Source organism: Lycorma delicatula, chromosome 1, assembly GCF_047948215.1.
Source record: "Lycorma delicatula isolate Av1 chromosome 1, ASM4794821v1, whole genome shotgun sequence".
NCBI lineage: Eukaryota > Metazoa > Arthropoda > Insecta > Hemiptera > Fulgoridae > Lycorma > Lycorma delicatula.
The window spans coordinates 301,869,075-301,894,129 of record NC_134455.1 but is presented as its reverse complement, the minus strand read 5'-3'; the positions used below and the strand labels follow the sequence as shown (position 1 = coordinate 301,894,129).

The following is a 25,055-nucleotide window of genomic DNA, read 5'->3' as shown; positions in this document are numbered from 1 at the left end:
TGTCCCACTACTTGTCAATGAACAATTAACCCTAGAATGACACACTAGGGTCCCACAGATCCCAAAAGTTAATATACATTGTTTTCCAGAATAAAGGATGGCAGAAATTAAATCTAACTTCTTTGTAAATAAATTCCATACATTGGGAAAGGTATTGGGGCCTCCTGCGAGTTTACTCTGTCTCATTGCTTCAGACAAAACACATCTGTTCCCTCCTTGGCACCTCAGACCACAACATGTCAATACTGAATGGTCTTTTTCGGGCGTGGGGTACCTTAGATCCCCAGCATATCAATAGTGATCAATCTCTTTCTGAAAGGTAGGTAAGTATTTTTATTTTATACTGTAGCTCATTATAGACTGATTCTTTCATATCAGTTGACTGTTTGAATTTGTCATCACTTTTGCATGCTAAAAATATCAGCTAAAATATTTCCACTTATTTTTTTAAGGTTTACTCCTCGTTACACAACAGCTGAAGAACTTGACTGTGTTCTTCGAGAACTTGATGAAGAGAAGCATGCAGATTTACTATTTGAATCGTCAGGATCTGAAGAAGATAACATTGACTGTCAAAATTCTTCTGATTCTATGGAAAGTGCTGATGAGGACAATGCTGAAACACCTGCATGTAGTTCAATACTGAGAGGGAAGAACTCATACAAATGGAGTTCTGCTGTTCCTTCTCGAAAAGTAAGATCAGTTAAGTAAAAATACTGTTACTCACCTTCCTGGAACCAAAGGAAATGCTAAAACTGTTAAGTCACCTTTGAAGCTTGGAATTTGCTTTTTACAAGGAATATTATTTCCAAAATTGTTTTACACACTAATGAGAAGATGGCACTGGGGTTGAGATGTTTGGAAAGATTGCATTTATGGTCCGATTTGGCTCATAATCAAAATATATATTAATTACATGAAAATAAATATTACTGCAAAAATTGGACCCGCTAGGTGGCACTGGGGTCGAGATATTTTGAAAAATTGTATTTATAATCTGTTTTAGCTTATATTCAGAATATGTCTTTCTTAAATAGAAAATATACCTCTGCAAAAAATGGACCTGCTTGATGGCACTGGGGTTGAGATGTTTGGAAAAATTGCATTTACGGTCTGATTTGGCTCATATTCAGAATATATATTAGTTATGTGAAAAGAAAAATGTTTGCAAAAACTACCCGTTAGATGGCACTGGTGTCGAGATATTTCCGAAACAAACAAATATACAGACTTTCTTCTTCTACATATATTTGTATAAAAGGCAATGTTCGTGTGTGTGTGTGTCCACTATAAACTAAAAAATTACTAGACTGATTTACACACGGGAAAAACGAAGATAGGGAAAAGAAAAATGGATGACAATTAGGGAGAAAAAAGAAAATTGGAAACTGGGGAAAAAGGAGAAATGGAAAAGAGAAAAAGGGAGAAAGATAAATGGGGGAATGAGGAGAAAGGGAAAATAGGGGAAAAGTGAAATACAGAAATGGGGGAAAAAGGTGAACAAGGAAAAAGGGGTAAAGTGAAAGGTTAAATTTTGTGAATTCCGTAATGTTCAGTTTTTTAATATTTTATCAACCTTTCATTTGTGTTCATTTAATTACATATATATATATATATATATATATATATATATATATTATACACTCAAATTTAGCTATTGTGAAGTATTAACAGGTAGCTAATTCAGTATAAATATATCTATCCCCATCTAGACAGCGCTATAGCTCCAGAAGGGAAAGTATTGTATTATGTCCAATTTGGACATATGTAATTTTCACCAAGTAATTTTGACATTTTGACACCTAAGAAACCCAAAAACCCAGATGGTAATTTTCTGGATGTTAATGTTCGTATCTACATGTGTGCATGTGTGTGTTAACCTCTAAATGACCTTATATCTTCATAACTACTAAATTGATTTTGACCAAACTTAGATTACTTTATATATGAGCATTGTGCCATTAACTTTTCAACTTAAAAGGTCAAAGTGGTGAGTCTGTAGAGCAAGTTAAGTTCATCTGCAGTTTCTCAAGATTTCAGATAATTAAGATCATATTTTTCTTAGGCATATTTGTTAACAATTAAAAAATAACAATATTTTCAAAAAAACATTTTTTGTAATATCACACCCCCATCCCAAAAAATGCTCTACACTATTGCTACGTTGTGATGTCACAGGTGAGCGTTACAATTAAATATATTAATAATAATTCAAGTATAAAAAAGTAAATCAATCTGGCTGGGTCTTGAACTCAATTGCTTGGTTGACTTGGTACTTGGTGTGTTAAGCCTCACAGCTATGCCGGTCAGCCAACTGAACCAGCAAAATTTGTTTTATGTAAGTTGTGTACAATAGTTTAGTTAGTACCTATTGTTGCCGCTAGTACTGCCACATCTGCGCAAACTAAATACGGTATGCATATGCATTTTAGTTACAATCACTGAATTAAATAAACAAAAAAATATATTTAAATAAAATGATAAATATTTTAAATTAAGTTGTGTGTATATACACACAACTTAATTTAAAATATTTATGGCATACATATGTATGCCATGTATCAGAAACAACCTATAGTTGTAGAACTTTCCTGGAATGTGACTTTTGCTGCATAACGGGAACGTTCTACAAATGTGTTGTTAGCCTTTATATTTAGTACAATAACCATATTTTATAAATTTAACATTCATTTTAGTTTTTCATTTAAAACTTATTTTCATTAGAACAGTAAAGTAAAAATTGTAGTTCTACTAATAAAACCATAGTTAAAAGAATTTAATCAGATTAATTGGATGATTAAAAAGACTGTCATATAAAAAGTGATACCGTGATGCTAAATTTCTTTGAGTAATATTTTTCAAATTCTTTGCAAGTATTTAACAATATTTTTTCCTAGTTAACATTTGTTTAATTTTTACAATTTTTTTCATAACCGTAATTACTTGTATTAATTTATATGTACTATATTATATATATATATATATATAAAATAAAAATAAAATTGATACTTTTATTAAGGTAAAAATATGTTTCATTTATTATTTCTTAGGACTGCTATTGCTAAAAAATCTTCATAACAAAATTAACTAATGAATGATTTAAGTTTTATATTTTGATTAATAATTATTCATTTATAAATTAGTTTTTATTTAATTATTAAGTTTATCTGGTAATCAATTTTTCAACATGTTACAGCAAAGAAGTAGATACCTTATGTTATATAAGATGTTTAACTGATGTTATAATGCTGTGTTTATTGGTATGTTTTTTCAATACTGGAGAAACCTAAAACCCATATGTTCTAAGAAGAATGCACGATTTCAGACCTAATGCTTTGGGTCAGTAACATTGTATCCCAGGATAACTTAAAAAAAAAAATCCTAACAATCTAAAAAAAACTCATTTTTAATCATAATTTCAATATCAGTGAACAAATTTTTATTTTATTTGTACCAAACTACTTTTGATTCAGAGGGCGTTTCAATGAGGTGTCAAAAGCTATATCGTCTCATTAAAAATAATAAGTTTTCATCCCTAAAAGATAGAAAAAAATTTAAGGGCGAAATTTTGCGTTGGTAATTTTAAATATAATTTTCAGTTTTAATCTACAGATTATGATTGTTTCAAATGGTTTAAGAAGTTATATCATATAATTTTATAGTTACGTCTATTGGACTAAAATTTAAAAAAAGTACTACCTCAAGTGGTTTTTCACATCTACCGAGCAAAGGGGTGGACAGATTTTAGTTTTTATTTCACCAAAATTTATTATTTTTTCCGGGTTGTCAATTATTGTAATTAAATGTTATAATTGCCATTTAAGATTTTTAAGTTAGATGTAGTGGAGAGGGCAGGTTTTACCCCTTTGAAAAGACTTGTGTAAGGTGGGTTCCCATAGAGCTTACCATTCATCACAAAGCCGAGAGATTTCCATTTGCATCGAACTCAAAAATCATTTCAATAATAAAGGTAATGCATTTTTGGACTGCATTCTAACCTCTAATTAAACTTAGATACAACATTTTGAGCAGGAATCCAAGCATCAAAAAGCATGCAGTGGAAACACCCTGAATAGGCAATTCAGGCAGTCCGTAATTTATTACGATTTTAATCGTATTACTATGATTGTAATACTATGTATTTATATTAATCAATTTGGAATTATGGACAGGTGGTCTGAAAAAAATTCAAAACCCAACAATCAGCTGGCAAGGTCATGTTAACCATCTTTTTGAATGCTCAAGGTCCGATTTTCTGTGATTACATGAAGGAGCAATGCACTATCACAAGCCTATACTATTCAGCCATGATTGAGAATAAAGTCAAGCCCATGTTGAAGGGTCCAGGATGGCAGAGGAAAGGCATGCTTCTTCTTCAAGACAACACTCAACCTCATACAGCACAACTAACGCTGGAAACTATTGACTAAGTGGGCTGGGAGCTCCTACCTCATCCTCTTTACAGCCCTGACCTTACCTCTTCAGGTTTTTATCTGTTTGGTCAGAAGAAAAAAGATGTGCAAGTTCAACAACAATGGAAAGAAAAAAATACAAAACTGACTTCAAGATCTAGGTAAAAAGTTTTTTTCCGAGGGAATAAGAATACTCGTAAAAGGATGGAACAAGTGCACAGAAGTTGGTGGGGATTACGTATAAAAGTGGAAAAAAATATTGTAGTTATTTAATAAACCATTTTTATTGTACATGTATTTGTCTGTTTAATTATTTAATGACCCTTGTAGGTGCTTCTATAACATGGCCTCAAAACCCATAGAGTTGGTCTAGTGATGAACACGTTTTCCCAAATCAGCTGATTTGGAAGTCGAGAGTTCCAGCGTTCAAGTCCACCTTTGGTGGTTGGGTTTCAATTAACCACACATCTCAGGAATGGTCGAACTGAGACTGCACAAGACTACACTTCATTTACACTCATACATAACATCCTCACTCATCCTCTGAAGTAATACCTAAATGGTAGTTCCTGGAGGCTAAACAGGAAAAAAGAAGAAAGTCAAAGCCTCAAAATTTCAACAAACAAGATCACAATCTAATTCTATTTATTGTTTCAAAAAATGTAATAAATCTCAATGAAGTTACAAAGTGTAATGAAATTTTTTTTTTTTTTAATTTACCCATTTTTAAAAATATTTAAATAGTCAACTATATTGTGGAGACAATAAAAAGTTACAATATCAGAAAAAATTAATTTTGAAACAGACCAGATATAACAAGACAATCTCTTCAATATAAATATAGCTTTTTTTTTTAGCTTTGGAACCACCGTTAGGTATTGCTTCAGAGGATGAGATGAAATGACAATTTTTTAGCATGTGAAAATGCCATGCCTGACCGGGATTCAAACCCGGGACCTCCTGATGAAAGGCTGAGACACTACCGCTCACACCATGGAGGCCAGTGACATAAATGTACCTACTAACCTTTATTAAAGTTATGATATAAGCAATAAAGAGACCCTATTCTTATTAAATAAAATTCTACTCTTCAAGATAAACCAATTTACCAGATAAATTTCTACTAGCAGTTCACAGAATTATAGTAGTAAATACACACACGTGCACCAGTGCATGCATAAATGCGTATGTGTGTATAAACAATCATATATTTATACATTTTATTTTTTTATATAAAAATGTTTCCTTTATTTAAAAAGATTCCATGGTAACAGAATTATTGGCATTATGTAGTTAAACAAACAAACAATTAGTTAAATTGAAAATGCTCTACGAGCAAGTCTTATTTTAAAATTAAATATACAAAATCACAAAATTATTTTGTTAACTTTTAAATACAAGTTGAAGTAAAATTGCAAAATGGGTCTTAAAGAACAAGTCTCAAAAATGTTTCAACCAAGTTATATAATCAAGCATCAATCTGGAGCAATTCCAGTAATAGCACTGGCTATCTTGCCAATTTTTTACACAACTGCTACTTTAGCGTATATGGCGCTCACTAGAGATATTCAACTTTCTAAAAATTTAGCACCTTTCAACATGAAAATCAGTTTACTGGAGCCAATTCCAAATAAAGTGTTTAAACCTTTGGTTAGAGATATTTTTCCAAACAAAGAGTTGCATGAGATTTACAAATCAATGAGAAAAGCTGAAAGAAACCGTCAGAAGAAAATCAAAGAATTTTCTTCATCACTCAAGCATTAATAAATCTTTAAGATATGAAAAGTTGAATTTTTTATGATTAGTAGTTTTATGTGCAGTGATAATTCTTGGTACTACTAAATTTGTAATTACTTTTTTGATACTTCAATAAACAATTAATTTTGTGATTAATAAATTTTATTCATTTCATCTTTTTCAAAGATATTTAAAAAACAAATGTCAATACCAGAAAAAACGCAAGTAAGAAAATGACAGATTCAAATATTTTCAGTATCACACTAATTTAATATAATATGATACTAATGCACATTAAGACCCTTTAATTGGTAATTGAATATCTACTACGTAAGTCTACATTTATAGATATATTTTTTAATACTGATGATCATGATCTACTAAAAATAGTGCATTGTGTACACAATGCATTATCAGAGTTATTTACAAAACAACGATGCTTCAGTTTTAGATACACTTACAGTAACTTTAAAATGTATGCCTTGGTACATGTATGTGCCTTAGTATGAATTTTTTTAGACTTTCTTAGTTTTGGTGTTGTCCTCTAAAACAGCCAGAAAAACTGTTGCATTTCCATTTTGAGAGCTTTAATACTTAGCACACTTATGTGTTTACACTTGTAAATAACTTAATGAATTGTCTTTCTGAGAGTTAGTTATGCTTTTGTATTTAAATGCAAATTTTCCTGAAAGAACATTCAAAAACTTTTTATATAAATTGTTTACATGTTTATTAGTTCAAATAGTGGAATTTTTTCTTTTACCACAACTTGCAGATTTTTGAATATGCATATACAGTAGTGTGCAAATTAATCCAAACAGATGTTATTTAATAAAAAAAAATTTATTTACAAAAAGATTCATATCTATACAATTTGTAAGTAACTAGTAATTAATTTGTTCTTCATTTTTAATCACTTCACATACATGACTTCACATCAATTCAACAAGTATACGACAACTACCACTAATGTATAAAGTATATATTTTTTTGATTTCTCATGAAACCATACTGATATTATTACTTGAATAGTCAATTTTGTGCTAAAATTCATTTTAGAGTTATTTTTTTGACTTCTAAGATGATTTTCAATTGGCTTATGTCTGGGGAGTTAGATGGCCACTGGAGCATTTTAATGTTTCGTTCTTTGAAAAATTTCTCTACGTTTTTAACAGTATGGCATGTCACCAAATCTTGTTTTTCTTTTACTACTACTTGCTGACATTTGAATATGTATTTATACAGTAGTGTGCAACTTAATCCAAACACAGATGTTATTTAATAAAAAGTAACTTTATTTAGAAAAAAAATCATACCTGTACAATTTGTCAATATCTAGTAATTAATCTGTGCTTCTTTATTTTTAATCACTTCACTAAGTGATAAGATTCTCTGTTTTGTGGCAATTTGTTTTGAAGTTGTTACAACCCTTTCCTTCAGAACCTTGATATAACCATCACTTTTCAACATACCACTACTGGAAATAATGAACAAGGACCTTCAAACGTTGAAAACCCCCAAAACTTATTTTTCTGGGGATGTTTAACTGATTGTTAGATATGAACCAGTGATATATTTTCATCTGATGCTTTCTTAACATATGAAACCCTTTGCCCCTGAATATAAAAATTTTACTCATCAGAAATCATTACATTTCTTCGGTCTTTGTTTTGGACCACAAGAAGCTTTTTTTGCAGATTGCTAGTGTTAAAAGCTACTTTTTAACTGGCCAACAAGCTTTCTATCCACCTGTAAGAAGTTGGCATCTAACAATTGTCATGTGTAAATCTGTTCCACTGGTTGTTAATTCTTAATCTATGTTCACAGCAGATAACTTTGGATCAAGTTTACTTTTTCTCACCAATAACTAATCCTGGGTTTTTACAGCCACATTGGTTTTTCCTTTGAGGTAAAAAGGAACCAGTTTCTTTGAACTGTTTTAAAGTAGAATTCACTGTCATTAGTCCAACACCGCCTTCAGAAACTATTTGTTGTTGTGCCATAATGGTATGCTAAGAAAGAGAAACAAATTTTAAGTGCTTTCTTGGAGTTACGTCTATCTATTATATATTCAAACATACACAACAAAAAATTACGAAAATATGATTTTGTAATAAAAAATTAAATAAACTTCCACAAAACCCTATTTATAATATGAATATTGCTAAATAATCAAAGAACACTAACCTCACACTACAGACAACTTAAAGAATGAGTATACTCAAGCAGTATAGCCACAACACAGAAACAAACAAAAAATTCCCTGCATTCAGATTAATTTGCATGCTACAGTATAAATATAATTTTTACAGAAAATATAACAAAATTAAAAGAGAAATTTAGTTTGAAAAAAAATATTATAGTTCACCAAAGATTACAAATTAAATCAAAGATAACAAAATTCCAAAGAAATACTTAGGAAAAGCCTGGGCCTAAAAAATTTATAGATATGCTTCAACCCAAAACATACTACTGACTTACTGGGTTAAATTTAAAAGACATATCATTAAATATAACATTTTCTGATGGACTTAATTGTTCAATTTACTTACAGCTTTTATTGTTACAAAGTTATTACACACCTTCAAAAATATAAATAATGATATAAAGATTTAAGAAAAGCAGTTTATTGGAGAATAAAAATTAGCTCAACATCCTCCTTCAGCCTGTAGTTGAAGGTGATCGATCTGTCATCTAGACAGAAAACGGCAACACTATTTCATTAAAAAATATTTCAACATTATTAATTTTTCCAAATATTCATATTATGCTTATTGTGAAGGTGAAGATTTTTATAACTTAGGATTACTAGGATGTGGACCAAGGAAAATTCAGGCATGATAAGTTTATTATCCACCCAAAAAAAGACATTTTGAAAAAGGATCATAGACCATCAAATATTTAATTTGTAAACAATAATTTTATTTTCAATTAATTAAAGGCCTGGGTTAATAACAGATCTCTAACCTATTTGATAGTCAACAAGAGTTTAAAAAAATTTATCTTAAAATAAGTTATTATATTACACTAGTAAACAAAAACTTTTTTTGTTTATCTTTTTTTGATTTTAACAAATTTTGGGGTGCTTAATTCAAAACTGTTATCAGAATTTGTGTAATATACATCAATGTTTTTTTGTATATATACAATTTGGTTATGGGATTTATTTACCAATAAATGCATAATCACTGTGAAATCAATATTAAAAAAAAAAAATTATTTGTGTATTCGTTTAAAATCTGAACGAAATTTTTATTTATTCAAACACAAGTAAATTGAAATACATTAATAAAATTTTAAAATAACAGTTTGTAGAAGTCTAAAGCAATGGAAATATCACTAAAAATTTAAATCACTGGAATTGTATTTTTATTAATGCAATTAACAATACAACTCTATTTTTTTTAAATATTTGATAAAACATTTTTGCTTGTACAATGTTTGATCAGTTTCCCTAACAAAAACAAACAATGGTCATTAATCATTCTAGGATCCCTTCTACCTTGGTACCAATGATCCATGGTCAAAATATCCTGATGGAAACACTCTCCTTGCTCATTGCTGGCAGGCCCAAATTTTCAGGAAAAATATTTAGGTGGAAGTGTGGAAAACTGAATTTTTAATGAAATTCAGAGTATGCACAATCTAGTATTCAAATCCATGTAAAAATAACTAAAACTTTATTAGGACTTGAACGATGGAATTCTCGATTTCCAAATCAGCTGATCTGGGAAAATACGTTCACCACTAGACCAAACCGATGGGTTTCTGTTACAGACCTATCTTCCCCGTACTAACATACGGAACATTTTCTCAGCTTGTATTAGTCCGATCATAATGAAATTCTTTGTGCTGTTTACTTTATCCTTGATACATATCCTTTCAAATTTCAAAAATAAAATACAACGTAAGTAAAATACAACTTTATCCTACCTCAAAACAGGCCAGCTCCATATTCTTCCTGTTCCTCCTCCAACTTTCTCTTGGCAACCTTCTTTTCTCTTGTGGCTAATCTGTAGTAATATGAAATTGACTTTTCAGCTCGTTGGATTTGTTGTGTCTCAAGTTCTTTTATGGCCTTTACCATGTAATATCCAGGTTAAAGTCCAAGTCTATGAATAACATCACAACTAATGTTTCCTTTGTTGAATGTAGCCACAGCCTCATACATGCCAAATTCAATCGTTTCTCTTTTTATAAATACATTTTTTGGAAGCACTGCCCACACTACATTATTGAAGGATTCATTTACATTTTGCGTAGTTCCATGAAAGCACTTACTCAATAAATTACGGTTTGATAAAGCTTGAAAAACAGGTTTTATTAGTTACAAAATTGCACTAAGGATACTTCTCCTGTGTTTATAAAGTGGTTGCTGAGGATCTACAAAGTGTTTATTATATTTACACCAACTATTTATTGCTTTAGGACACAACCTGTGACCATCTGGTCCATCACTGTCAAGAACACTAAAGAAAAATCTTGCAGTACAAATTAAGAAATTTCTTAAAAATAAAAAGTAACATCGTACAATAATGTCAAATATATTAATCACAATATACAAATAACAGTATACAATATACAATAATGTCAAATATATTAATCAAATATACAAGACAAAAATAACAGTTTTGAACTCCTGACTCCTCTTAAATACTGATCCATCTTTCTCTAATGGCTTTACAAAATTTTTCAGAAGTCTTGAGTTTTATGTGAAGTGGCGGCAGCAATATGATTTTACCACATTTTTTTCACCAGCCACAATGGCCTTTACTTGGTAATGATGTTTTGATCACAACTATGCCAAAGACAAAGAAAACCACAATATTTCGTAAATCCACCTTGTAAACCAACAAGTAACGCAACAACTTTCAGATCACTGCAAACTTGTCACAAATGCTCTTTGTAATTTATTGCTTCTAATATTCATAGTCATAGTTTCATACATTTCTTTCATGCTGACTGCATGAGGTAATGAAACGGATGGCTGTATGTTACCATTATGCAATAAAACTGCTTTCATGCTAACTTTAAAAGTCAATAAAAAGACACCATTCTTCAGGAGTATCCTAAATTCCAAGCTCTTTCATCAGGACACTGACATCAGTACTAACACACAATGAATTTTTCATAAAAATAAGTTGAAAGAGTTTTATTTTGTGATCTAAAAGTAGTAACTTCGGTTTTTTTTTCTAAAAGATTCCGATGATGCAGTCTAAATCCCAGAAGTTTAGCTTGCTGCTTTGATAACTTTAAATTGCGAACTAAATCATGTTGTTGAATTAAACGAGGAGATTTCTCATCAGATACAGGAAGAAATTCTTTAACATCCTCTACTTCATTTTCAGATTTTTCTTCAAGCAATGTCAGATTAGATACAGGTACAGGTACAGATACTCCTCTCTGTGTTACCGGCTTTTGAGCTGAGAATACATTATGAACTTTCTATTTTTGAATGCAAGTGCAAATATATTTGTCATATAGAAGTAGCAGTCGGTAAAGTGGTACTTAGGATCATGAGGTGGTCAGATTTTATTTTGATCCCCTATTGCACAATCAAAATAAAATTTATAAGCTGTTTTAATCAATTCAAAAATAGTCTTTATTTGAGATTTAAGCATAAATTTACCTCGGACATAATAAAAAATTGTCTGGATGATTTGAACATCCACAAACTTTTGCAGAGACCATGATGTAGAAAAAAAAAATGAGAAAGATCACTTTTGTATTGTTAAGAATTGATGAAAATATAGCAAAACAAAAAATTTTGTGAAACAACACACAATACAGACAAGTGAAGCTAACTAAATAAGATTTTAAGCTCTGTAGCAGGTAACAACAGATGTCATACAGCCATGTTTGTACATGTCTACTTCACATGAATAAATTTATTTAATTTTTCTTTGTTAGGCATGTATTCATACTGTTTAAAAGTAAAAATACAGAAACTATTCTTAACTGAAACCAGTAGTTCATCAAAATGACTTTGTAATAAAAAGATTTTACAAATTTATGATTTACGTAAAACATCTTCATGTTATCACAATTCAATAGCACATTTAAAATCAGTACCCAAATTACAGTGAGAAAAGCTGTGTAACATGTTAGGTACAAATTTTGTGTTGACTAGTGTTATATATCTGTATATCAATATTTATTTCCTATATGATTTTGTGTCAAACTGTGGGTTGTTCTATTAAAAATATTGCATACAAATTAATTACTACTCCTAATAAAGGGCTTGGGGGGGGGGGGACAACTGCAGTGATTTGAGAATTTTTTTTTACCTTTTAAAAATTTGAGTAATTAATTTAATTATCTTGAATGAAAAAGAAATTTTTGATTCATGATTGTAGGTATTAACTTAAACTTCCAACTATTTTTCTTTATTTTGTATATAAATGTTAAATTCCTACTAGCAATTTAAAAATATACATAATACCAATCGACGAAGTTGTCTTAAACATAAAAACCGTAAATTTCATGAAATGTGGAACAGAAAATAAATTCTTATTTACTGATAAATTTTAAGACTTGACTACATATGTTAATCCTACCATCTATTTTTTCTTTCTTCATTTTTTGAGTTCTTTAGTTTCACCTTTCTTTTTATAATTTCTTCATCAATCTAATTTCAATGGTGATATATAGATGGCCTTCTGTACTGGAGAGTTATGTTATATTTTAAAAATTATAGTAAGTACATTTTAATTACAATATAGTAGTCATATCATTGTTATTAAAAGATAAAAAAAATATTTATTAAAATTAAGTTTTATTTGATTACTAAATTGTTGTCACCATAAAATAATGTTAAGTGAACATTATTTAAAATTATTTTTCATACATAGTAGTTCTTTAATTAAAAATTGTATTTAAACAATTAACAGAAAAATAATGAAAAAAATTTATTCAAAATTTATTTGTGACAAAAATAGATTGTTTACAGTTAAACATTTATATTTTTGTGGCTGTATAGTTGAAAATAGAAGTAAAAAAAAAAAACAATATAATGGGGGAAAACCATTCACATGTTGCAGGGGCATGGCACCTTGGACACCCACAGAGCTCACTTTGGTCACTATTCCTGTCTAATCAGAGGGCTCCGCCCCCTGGACCCACAGTACAATTAATAATTCTCATGATTATGAGAATAATACTGGTAAATAACAATTAATGTAAATTACAAAAGACAGAATAATAGTAGCTATGGTAAATATAAAATACACACACCTTACGAAGAAAAATTTATAACTTACTTCTTTGCCATGGAGACAGAAAAATAATATTGAAGTAAAAGTGTTAATATCTTTTTTTTTGGGGGGGGGGTGAAGAAATAATGAATATTTTAACTAAAAGGAAGCTAGGGCTTTGGCTTTTAGCTTAAAACAAATGTGGATACACATGTAAAACCTGTGAATATAAATGTATCCTGAAAATTTGAAAGCAATCAATTGGTTCTTCGTGATTTTTCAAGATGAAATATCTCTAAAAATCTTCTCAGTTATGCCAAGAAACATGAGTAAACATTTGGTTGCAATTAATCAGGTAGTTTTTTTTATTTATCCTGAACAAACAAAAATCCTCTTTCTCTTTATAAAATAGTATATATATATATATAATTTTGTTTACAAAAAAATAAGAGAAAGATCACATAATTATAAAGAATGGGATTTGTCTGATTCATGACCATACACACATAAAGGTAAAAAAAATTATTTGTTAATTTAATTAATGTGTGCCTATTGTAACTTGTAAGAGATAGAAGTGTTTGATTTCACTTGATATAAAAGTGTTTGATGTATAACTTGAAGAAGCGATTGATATTTTATTCAAGTCAACTCAACATATTTTTAAAGTTACGAGATCAATGTACAATTAATATTTATGAATATAATTACTACATAATAGCTAGTATGTAACATATGATCTTTATTATTTTGTACATATTTTGATCTTTTTCTCAAAAGAATTTGTTTAAAGTGTTGTAGTATTTTTAATCTTCTAACAAGCTTCTTTACATGCTTACACTACTAAAGAAGTCTACATTATACTTAATTTTCCATTAGTTTTATTTAGTATCTACAATTTAGATATCTGAAATTTTATTATTTTTTTAAACTAAGATGTGACAGAACCATTCATTATAAAGAGAAATCATTCTGAAATTACACAGATACTGGTACTAACATAAACAAATGGCCCAAACAGACAACCCCTTAAAAAGGTTTATGGAGTAACTGATACATTTTTTTAAAAGAAATTAAAGGAAGAGAAGTAGGGTTTAAAATTCAATCTTCTTTTCTACCAATGACAGTCTGTTGAGTAGATAGAAAAAAATACTGAAATAAACAACAAAAATAACCTAGACTGTATTTATTTTTAGCAATACATTTTTATCTGGACTGGACGGAAAACTAGCTCCTAGCCCTATATCCAAGTTTTTGTAATTGAAAATAAAACAAGAAACTTTTAAGATAACGAATGCTTTTACTGCTACTAGGGATAAAATTGGCAAATAAGAATATACCAGGATAAAACACAATTATTTTATTATTAACTGAGAACTTTAAGTTATTCAAAAGAGAGAGGGCTGTTTGGGAGATTCTCAGCCTAACAGAGAAAATACAAGATCTTTGAGAAATTTTTTTTTCAACGTAGTCACCTGCAATTCAAAGATTTAGACCAATGACTGCAATGTTTTATACCCTCAGTATAATAAGATTTGTCTAACTACAAAATAAGCAGTTGTCTCAGCTTTGAAAGCACTTTGAAGCATATTTCATGGAGTTTTGCATTAACAACCTGAGATATGTGAGCATGTGTAGCATTATTATGTCAAATGGGCACTTTTTTTTGATTAGATGTGTACATTTACCCTAAATAGCACCCTTTAACTGGTCCAGTAGTGAAGTGTAATAATCCCTGGTGATGGTCCTGCCTTTTTCAGACAGTATATGACCACCACACCATGAAAATCCCAAAAAACCGTAGCTATGACTTTTCCTGTAGATGGAATTGTTTTCAAATTCTTTAGCATCCTTTCACCTGCTCCCACCCACTGATTTTGGTCCCTCGTGTGTAATGGTGAATTCGTGTTTCATCTACTGTTATAGTCAAAGAAATTCAGTGGAATCATTAAATATGATTCCACTGAATTTCTAAACTGAAATCTAAACATCCCTAAAAAGTATTCATCAAATGCATTTTTTGTAGACTCTAACAAACATGGCAGCCACTGAGCAGTAAGCTTTCGCAAATCCAAAATATCATTCAAAATGTAATGGACACAGAATGAATGTATTTTAAGTTAGCAAGTTTGTGTACCTTCAGTAAGTAATCTTATACTATTGAATTTTGGATTTTTCATCCCAAATATTTGTTATCTTGACTGAATGTAATGTTTAGATTAAGCAGCCCACTTTTTTACTATCAAAAATGAAGGGGAAGAATTCTTTAAAGTGGAATAAAGCTCTTTTTGCATATTTTTGAGGGTTAAACATTTAAAACAAACAAATTTATAACAGCTCAAACTGCAATCTTATCCACTTTTCAGAAAATTGTCTAAGCTTGTTTGCTTTACTCAATTGCCACAAACAATCAACTAAATACGCATTACTGAAACTTAGCAGCACACCATCTAAAGAATCATACTTTATAAATATCATAGTCATTTGGTCATACTTATATCATCTTTGTGTCAGGCAAAGAACTTTCTATACAGAAATCTCAAATGTAGCAAACCTTTCAAATTGTAAATATAAATTTTAATACTACATTATAAGTCCATATTTAAACATATAATTTTATGAAAATGTAAATATATAGAAGAAATATCTCCTTAATTCATGAGCAGAATTGGTTTAATTTGATACAGTTATTCATTGTATGTTTTTTAAGAGTAGTTTTCTTATTTATAAAATAGCACAGTGACATAGTTTACATACCAACTGACTCGCCCAAAACTATGTGATTTTTATTTTCACAGTAGTTTCTAGTAAAATGTTCAACAAGAGTACAGTCATCTTAAATACCATCACAACCTATTAGCTACACCTGTTTAATCTAATTGGCTTTTAAAGTTATGACCAACCAACATGACTTTTATTTACATTAATTACAACACTTACATTAATTTTAGGTACTCTTTTATTTAAAAATAATGTTTCTGAAGAATTAAATAATGTTTCTGAAGAGTTTGTTACATCTAAGTGATTTTTTTAATATATTTTCCAATACCATCTCACCAAAAATGTATAAAAATTGTTGATTTTATAAAAAAAAAAAAATATAGTTTTGTAAAATGGGATATTCTCAGTCATCATATATGATCATTAGTTTGTTAAATCAAGCACTGCTTATACTGTACAATTATGTTTGTAATGTAATGATATAATATCCCTCTGTTTGTGAAAATGAGGGGCTATTGGTTTTTTGAAACCTAATAACAGATTTAAAGATTATTTTATTCTAGTTAATAAGCAGGGAAGTCTTTGAAATATTCTTCTATTATTTTTTTTTTACAACCAAATCTAATGCTCACTCTCCACCTAAATTAAATGATCCTGGAAAAGTAAAATTAGAAAAAGTAATTATTTTTGGAAATTTTTAATTTTTTTTTTAGAAAAAAGGAATTATTTACACTAGAAAGTGAAGATTTATAATAATAATAATTTATATAATAATGACTGTTTTTATTAATAATTTTTACTATTTGAGCATCATTAACTTTTAAAATAGGGTAATTTTATATATTATATATATTCTACCATGTACTTTTATCCCAAATGTTACCATTTTATGGCATTAACTGAATTCAGAGATATAAAAGGCAATGCTAAAATCTTGAACCAATTATCTATGAACATTTTCAAAGATGTTTTTTATGTATAACATTTCAATTTCAAACCAATAATACTATATTTTATTTAACAATTTTTTAGAGAGAAACTGTCTCATCTACAGACATACTTTTGGTACCATAAAATTAATTTATTAACATCTAAAATTTTTAATTGCTGTTACAATCAACTGAAAAGAATAAAATATAACTTCTGTAAATATGCTTCGATCTTTTTTTTAATTATAAATATTTTATTTAATGCAGTAGTTTAATTATAAAAGAAAAACAAGAGCATAAATAAAGATTTAAAATTTCTAAGTAAACAAAAAATGCAACAATAGTAAATGGTATATCTGGCTAATGATATGGTTATAATTATTATATAATAATAAAGGGAAAAAAATAATATTCATATAAAATGCATATATTAAAGCTGACTGAAGTGAATGCGAGATGTAGTTTATAACAAATAAGGGATAAGTGGTTGATAAACAGAGAAGTGGTTGATAAAACAGAGAAGTGAAAACAGAGAAACAGAGAAGTGGTTGATAAAAGATATACAAAGTATACACTAATTTAAAACTCTTGACTATACAAACTCAACACAAGAAGTCATACAGAAATGAATTATGTTTTATAAAATATTAAAAGATAAAATATAAAATATGACAAGATTGTGTTGTCTGTCGCATATGAAAGAAAGTACTGTACTAGAAGATCTTATTGACACAACCTTCGGAAAATAAATCTAAAATTATCAGAATTTCATATACTGTGAAAATAAAAATCACATAGTTTTGGGCGAGTCAGTTGGTATGTAAACTATGTCACTGTGCTATTTTATAAATAAGAAAACTACTCTTAAAAAACATACAATGAATAACTGTATCAAATTAAACCAATTCTGCTCATGAATTAAGGAGATATTTCTTCTATTTTATTTACATTTTCATAAAATTATATGTTTAAATATGGACTTATAATGTAGTATTAAAATTTATATTTACAATTTGAAAGGTTTGCTACATTTGAGATTTCTGTATAGAAAGTTCTTTACCTGACACAAAGATGATATAAGTATGACCAAATGACTATGATATTTATAAAGTATGATTCTTTAGATGGTGTGCTGCTAAGTTTCAGTAATGCGTATTTAGTTGATTGTTTGTGGCAATTGAGTAAAGCAAACAAGCTTAGACAATTTTCTGAAAAGTGGATAAGATTGCAGTTTGAGCTGTTATAAATTTGTTTGTTTTAAATGTTTAACCCTCAAAAATATGCAAAAAGAGCTTTATTCCACTTTAAAGAATTCTTCCCCTTCATTTTTGATAGTAAAAAAGTGGGCTGCTTAATCTAAACATTACATTCAGTCAAGATAACAAATATTTGGGATGAAAAATCCAAAATTCAATAGTATAAGATTACTTACTGAAGGTACACCAACTTGCTAACTTAAAATACATTCATTCTGTATCCATTACATTTTGAATGATATTTTGGATTTGCGAAAGCTTACTGCTCAGTGGCTGCCATGTTTGTTAGAGTCTACAAAAAATGCATTTGATGAATACTTTTTAGGGATGTTTAGATTTCAGTTTAGAAATTCAGTGGAATCATATTTAATGATTCCACTGAATTTCTTTGACTATAACAGTAGATGAAACACGAATTCACCATTACACACGAGGGACCAAAATCAGTGGGTGGGAGCAGGTGAAAGGATGCTAAAGAATTTGAAAACAATTCCATCTACAGGAAAAGTCATAGCTACGGTTTTTTGGGATTTTCATGGTGTGGTGGTCATATACTGTCTGAAAAAGGCAGGACCATCACCAGGGATTATTACACTTCACTACTGGACCAGTTAAAGGGTGCTATTTAGGGTAAATGTACACATCTAATCAAAAAAAAGTGCCCATATGACATAATAATGCTACACGTGCTCACATATCTCAGGTTGTTAATGCAAAACTCCATGAAATATGCTTCAAAGTGCTTTCAAAGCTGAGACAACTGCTTATTTTGTAGTTAGACAAATCTTATTATACTGAGGGTATAAAACATTGCAGTCATTGGTCTAAATGTTTGAATTGTTTTAATTCAAGTATATATAATAGTATTATAATTAAATAATATCTATTGATAAATATACTTTTATCTTTAAAAATAAAAAAAACCATGGTAACAAAATTATTCACATAATGTAATTAAACAAAATAAAAACCAATTACATTGAAATTATTATACAATTAATTTTTTGTATAAAAATTGTGAATAAAATTTTTTTTATAAATTCATAAAGTTTATAACAAAGTAAAATTGCAAAATGGGTATTGGTGAAAGAGTTACAAAAATGTTTCGGCCAAGTTATGTAATCAGGCATCAATATGGAGCAATTCCAGTAATAACACTGGGTATCATGCCAGTTTTTTACACAACAATTACTTTATTATATATGACGCTCACTAGAGATATTCAGATAACTCAAAATTTAGCACCTTATAACATGAGAATCAGTTTAATGGAGCCAACTCCAAATAAAGTGGTTAAACCTTTGGTTAAAGACCTTTTTCCAAATCAAGAGCTGAATGACATTTACAAAAATATGAATAAAGCGGAAAAAGAGAGACAGAAGAGAATTGACGAATTTTCTAAATCAACCAATTAATATTTAATATAAAAAGTTTAATCCTTTTTTTAAATAAATAGTACATTTAGGAACAATAATAATTCTTATAACTTCTAAATTAATAATATCAAATTCATTAAACAATTATTCTTTTCCTGTAATTAATATATTTTTGTCATTTTATTTTCAATAAGAGAGAATTTCAATGTGAGAAAACATCAATGGTAAGAAAACATTAGATGATAAACATTTAGAGTATCACATTAATATAATATTTTACAATTTTAATAATGTATAGAATCACTCCTTGCAATAATAAATGAAATTTATAAAAAATTATGTTTATTAATACTAGTGGTTTTGATGAATTAAAATAAAAAAATAGATTTTCTCCATCCTCAATTGTAAGACAACTGCAAGTCTATTTGGTTATAATTAATTATATATTTATATTATTTTTAAGGTAATGAATAAATATATATGAAGATAAACTATACGACCATCTCTTGGCAGCTGATTCTACAGCTAAAAGTAGTAAAAATGTTCATATAAACATAGAAAATGGTATGTTTGCAAGTTACAACTAGTGAAAGATTTTGCACGCAGTTCTGTTCCCCCAGTAAAATGAAGACTTCCTGAAATTCTGCGAAAGTAAATTAAGGGGCAAATTTAATTGTTTCTTACGACTTTTGGCCTGAAAATGTTAAAAAAAATGGGTCCACAACAGTACCTTCATTAGTTTTAAAGATATCTGACATAAAACACAAAAATTGGCGGTAAAAGGAAACACATTTTTAATGTAAGAAAGATTTGTTAAATAGCTAATTAAGTTTATTTTTTTAATTAGAAATATAAAATTTTATTTCTGAAAGGATTCATGTAAATTACATAAGAAAAGACTGAATGCAGAGTACTGAAATTTAACTTTATTAAAAAATAAAACAGACTAAACTGTGAAAAAAATTTTAACAGCATGAAATAACAAATTTTGTCCGTAGGTTGGAAACAGCTTTTAACTTAAAATGTAATTTACCTTGAAACAACAGAAAAATAACATTAAAAATTAGTGGGTGTTAATTACTTTCAAAGTTCCCGAAGTGGCCCTCACTTTATTCAATACATGATTTTGCATGATGAATCTATTCTTTTTTAGTGCGTTACATAACATTAGGAGTATTTTTAGTAGTTTTTGAAGATTCAAAAACTCCTGAGACATGTGGTTAATTGAAACCCAATCACCAATGATAACCGGTATCAACAGCCTAGTATTAAAAAGAAACTGCCTTTACTAGGACTTCAACCTTTGAACTCTCAAATTCAAAAATCAGCTGATTTTACGATGAGTTTAACCACTAGACTACCCCGGCTGGTTAAAAATCTACTATTGTTATGTGATAATAAAAAAAAAAACTTTTACAAATGGTACAATATGGGATACTAGTAGGCTTTTATTATACCCACCGGGCAGTCTAGTGGTTAACTCATCATTGCAAATCACCTGATTTTGAAGTAGAGAGTTCTAAGGTTCAAATTCTAGTAAAGGCAGTTATACAGATTTGAATACTAGATTTTGAATACCAGTGTTCTTTGGTGGTTGGGTTGCAATTAACTCCAATTCTCAGGAATGGTTGACCTGAGACTATACAAAGACACAATTCACATTCATACATATCATCTTCATTCATCCTCTGAACGGAACGGTGGTTCCGGAATCTAAACAGAAAAAAGAGACTTTTTGTGTTTTACAATACAGGATATTAGCAGGCTTTTTTAAACAATAAAATACGAGGTCATATTGATGAGAATATGTATAAAATAGATTTAAATGTACTTAGGTAATGTGTTTCAAAATGAATATCAGGATTTTAAAGTTATGTATTTATTAAGTTTTATTTACACTGATAAATTATACACAAAATGAAAGAGCAAGTCAAACAGTTTTTCCTATAAGTGTTCAATATGAGAACCATTTGTCACATGGTTCATCCCATACTTTAGTCAACAAGTCTGGAGTAATTGATGCGACAGCTGCATCAATCCTTTGTTTCAAGTTGGATAGATCAGCCGGTAATGGTGGCATATAACACTTGATCCTTTATAAACCCCCGAAGAAAAATCGCAGGGGGTCAGATTGGACGAACATGGAAGCCATGGCAAACAAGCTCTGTCATCTGGTCCCTGGTAACCAATCCAGCGGTCAGGGAGAATTTCATTCACCAATCACGTGTAGCGTTATGCCAGTGAAGAGGGGCACAATCTTGTTGCCAAATAAAGTTCTGTGGCTCATATTGCAGTTAAGGATAGAGCCATAGCTGTAGAATATCAACATACTTCATTCCAGATACACTTGCTTCTACAAAAAAAAACAGCCTGTAAATTTTCTGTCTTGATACGGCACATAAAATGTTCAGTTTTGGGAAGTCTCATTCACACTGCAAAATTTTGTGAGGATTTTCTGATCGCCACATATGTTCATTATGACTGTTTATTTTTCCATTAACTTGAAATGTTGTTTCATCACTGAATACAACACGATAAAGAAAGTCTTCCATCATCACACTGCACAATCTGATGTCATCATCAAACCATAATCTGTAGGCTTTAGAGCTTATAACAGCTGTAAATGATAAGAACACAGTTGAAAGCATTTTCTTAAAACTCTCCACACAGACATAACTGGAATTGTTTATTCACTTGGTAAGAAATTTTTTAGGACTGTTCACATAACACTCTCTTACACGTTTAATATTGTCTTTGGAAATACTCTGTCATTCTGTACTCTTCCCTTTACATATACAGCCAATGGTTTCATTGTTTAAACCATCTACAAATGTTATTGTCAGTCAGGGGATCACAATGGAACCCATGTTGAACGGTAATTACAAATTTACACTTGCAAACTGCAAAACACATAACGCAGTTGGGAATCACCATCTTTGCTATTAGCACATTCAAGCAGAAAGTACAAAAACAGTTTATGAGCTTGCGCATAGCTAATTCTGTTTGAATTGCTCTTATATTTCATGTTATTAATTAATAAATAATCTTATATTAATTAATTAATCAATGTACGTGAAACTTGAGAAATATTACATTAGCTTTAAAATCCTGATTTTGAAACACGTGGTAGAATTCAATAGTTCAAATACTTATATTATTCTAATTAGGAAACTATTAATTTTTGCAACTGAAGTACTGTGGGAGGAAGAGGTAAGACGTGCTCAGACAGGGTGATTTCATTATATACCCAAAAATAGATGGTTTAGAAAAAGAATAGTTAGAACATCAAAATATCCATTTTTCATAACTTGAAGGTGGGAAATGACTTGTTTCAATCTTAATTAAGTGAAAGCTTAGGCTGAGTAGGGTTCCTTGACCTACCTTGACATCACTGAAGAAGAATTATTTACATTGAAAATAAAGCTGTCATAAATATTAGCCCACAAACTCTGAAAACAGTTGCAAGGAACAGTGAAAGGGGTGGAAGCGTGTAATAGAATAAATATTCTATTTCCAAAATTTATTCAAATCCCTTTTGTATTTAAATATACCTAATGGCACAGGAGGGTTGTGTTTTGTATGGGTCACTCTGTATATCTAACTACACCAGACAGCACAATGTGCCAACACATATATTGTGCTTATTTAAATTTCAACACTTCAAATGTAATTACTGAATATTTATTAAGTAATAATTACTGAAATTTTCTTCAAAATACATATGAGGACATATTATATACAACATAACATATTTACTACTGACATTCACTATTTATAAAAATTCTACTGACAGTTACAGGCTGCTGACATTCACATAGTTACTACAATGAATATCAATGGAGTAAAACATAAAAAATTTATATATATATAAATATATATATATATATCATCAAGAAATGCAGAATACCAGCTTGAAACCTCTGCAAACAGAGATGTGGATTTAATATCAGCTCCCTACATTTAAAGGGTCAAATACCATCTATATTCTTTCTTACAACTATCAGTAGTAACTCTAGCTTGAGTAGGCTACTTACAATTTTTTCTTTACCGTATATTTTTTGTAACTTCTCTGCAACTTGTAAAGTTCCATCAGGACTTGCATCATCAATTATAATTATTTCATAATCATAGCCACTGAAAAAAAAAAACAAATTCTTACATCAACTAGGGTATATGAACCAATAAAACAAACCAAATGTCACGATATTGGATATCATACACAAATATTGAAAAAAAAATAGACATGCAAAAAAGAAAGAAAAAACAAGATCATAAATCAATAGTAAACGCAAAGAACAAATTATTTACTAACTCTAAACAACAATAGCTCCAGAAAAGGAATATCATTCCTGCTAAATGTGAAGTAATTATAAATAAAATCAGTTACATATTCTAAAAATCATAGCCCCATTTCAACACAGACCCAATCAAAATAAAAATTTATTGGTAATAAAGTCATTTATTAACAGGTTCCAAAATAAAGAGTCAAATAAGGAACCCTAATGGACTTTTGAACTGATTTTATCCAGTTAAACAAAGACCATTGTCAATACTGAAAATAGTTTGACGCTCTTCAAAACTAAAGTCTGTAATATGAATTAACCTACTCGGGAAGTACCTATCAGTCTACATTTAAAACTTATTAGAAAATAAAACAAGAGACAATTTATGTAGAGGTGGAGATTATCGCTGAATGGCCTCGACAATACGTGGTGTTTTAGAAACTTATGGCAGCCCTGAAAAGAGAGTAGCTTTTTGAGATTTATGGAGTGATGGCTCTGAAAAGGGTTTTTGTAGCTTTTGCGAGGTTGCCCTGAGAAGAGCGGTTAGGTCCAGACACTGGACTCCAACAATGTCAGCTCAGCTGTAGTTGAGGAGCTGTGGGAATCGGACCAAGTTCCGCTCAGCGGCAGTTAGATCCCCAGTACAGCATGGCAGTGGTGGCCTCCAGAGTCCCAAAGTGTCAGCTCAGCATCGGACATCTCCCCATGAATTGCTTGTCTGGCTCCGTCTTCACTAATAGGCCTCCCTGGCGCTAGCGAGCTTCATGCCAGACCAGTCAGAGCACTTGAAGCCCAGCAAGCTGGGCTGTGCCCAGTGGCTCCCTCAACAGGGATGTTGGCATCTTCAGGGAAGTCCTATGCTGGACCGGCCAGGAACTTCTTCTTGGTCTTCTTTCTTCTTCCTCTTCTCTGGTGGAATTCAGCAACAGAACGCTTTTGTTGTGCTGGTAGCAGTCTTTTATTGGCGCCTGCAAGTCGCAGCACTGTTGTACTGTAAGAGTTGTGTGGTCAGCTGGCTTGATGGGGAAGAATGTGTGTGCAGGCACATAAGTGAACTGCAAGTCCCCCCCATGACTTCTGTTGGTCAGCATCGTGCTCACAAACAGTTAGTGCAGAATGTGACAACAAGATAAAGTATTTTTTCTGTTTTT

The 25,055-nt window shown here is 30.0% G+C and overlaps 1 protein-coding gene across 1 annotated transcript in view; it reads right to left on the bottom strand.

Moving 5' to 3' along the window:
- Dpm1 (Dolichyl-phosphate mannosyltransferase subunit 1) overlaps nucleotides 1-25,055 on the bottom strand; it is a 71,772-nt gene that overhangs the window by 34,946 nt on the left and 11,771 nt on the right. Inside the window, exon 2 of the mRNA XM_075380298.1 lies at nucleotides 23,656-23,755. Coding sequence (XP_075236413.1) covers nucleotides 23,656-23,755 — 100 coding nt within the window. The remainder of the gene's footprint in view (nucleotides 1-23,655; nucleotides 23,756-25,055) is intronic.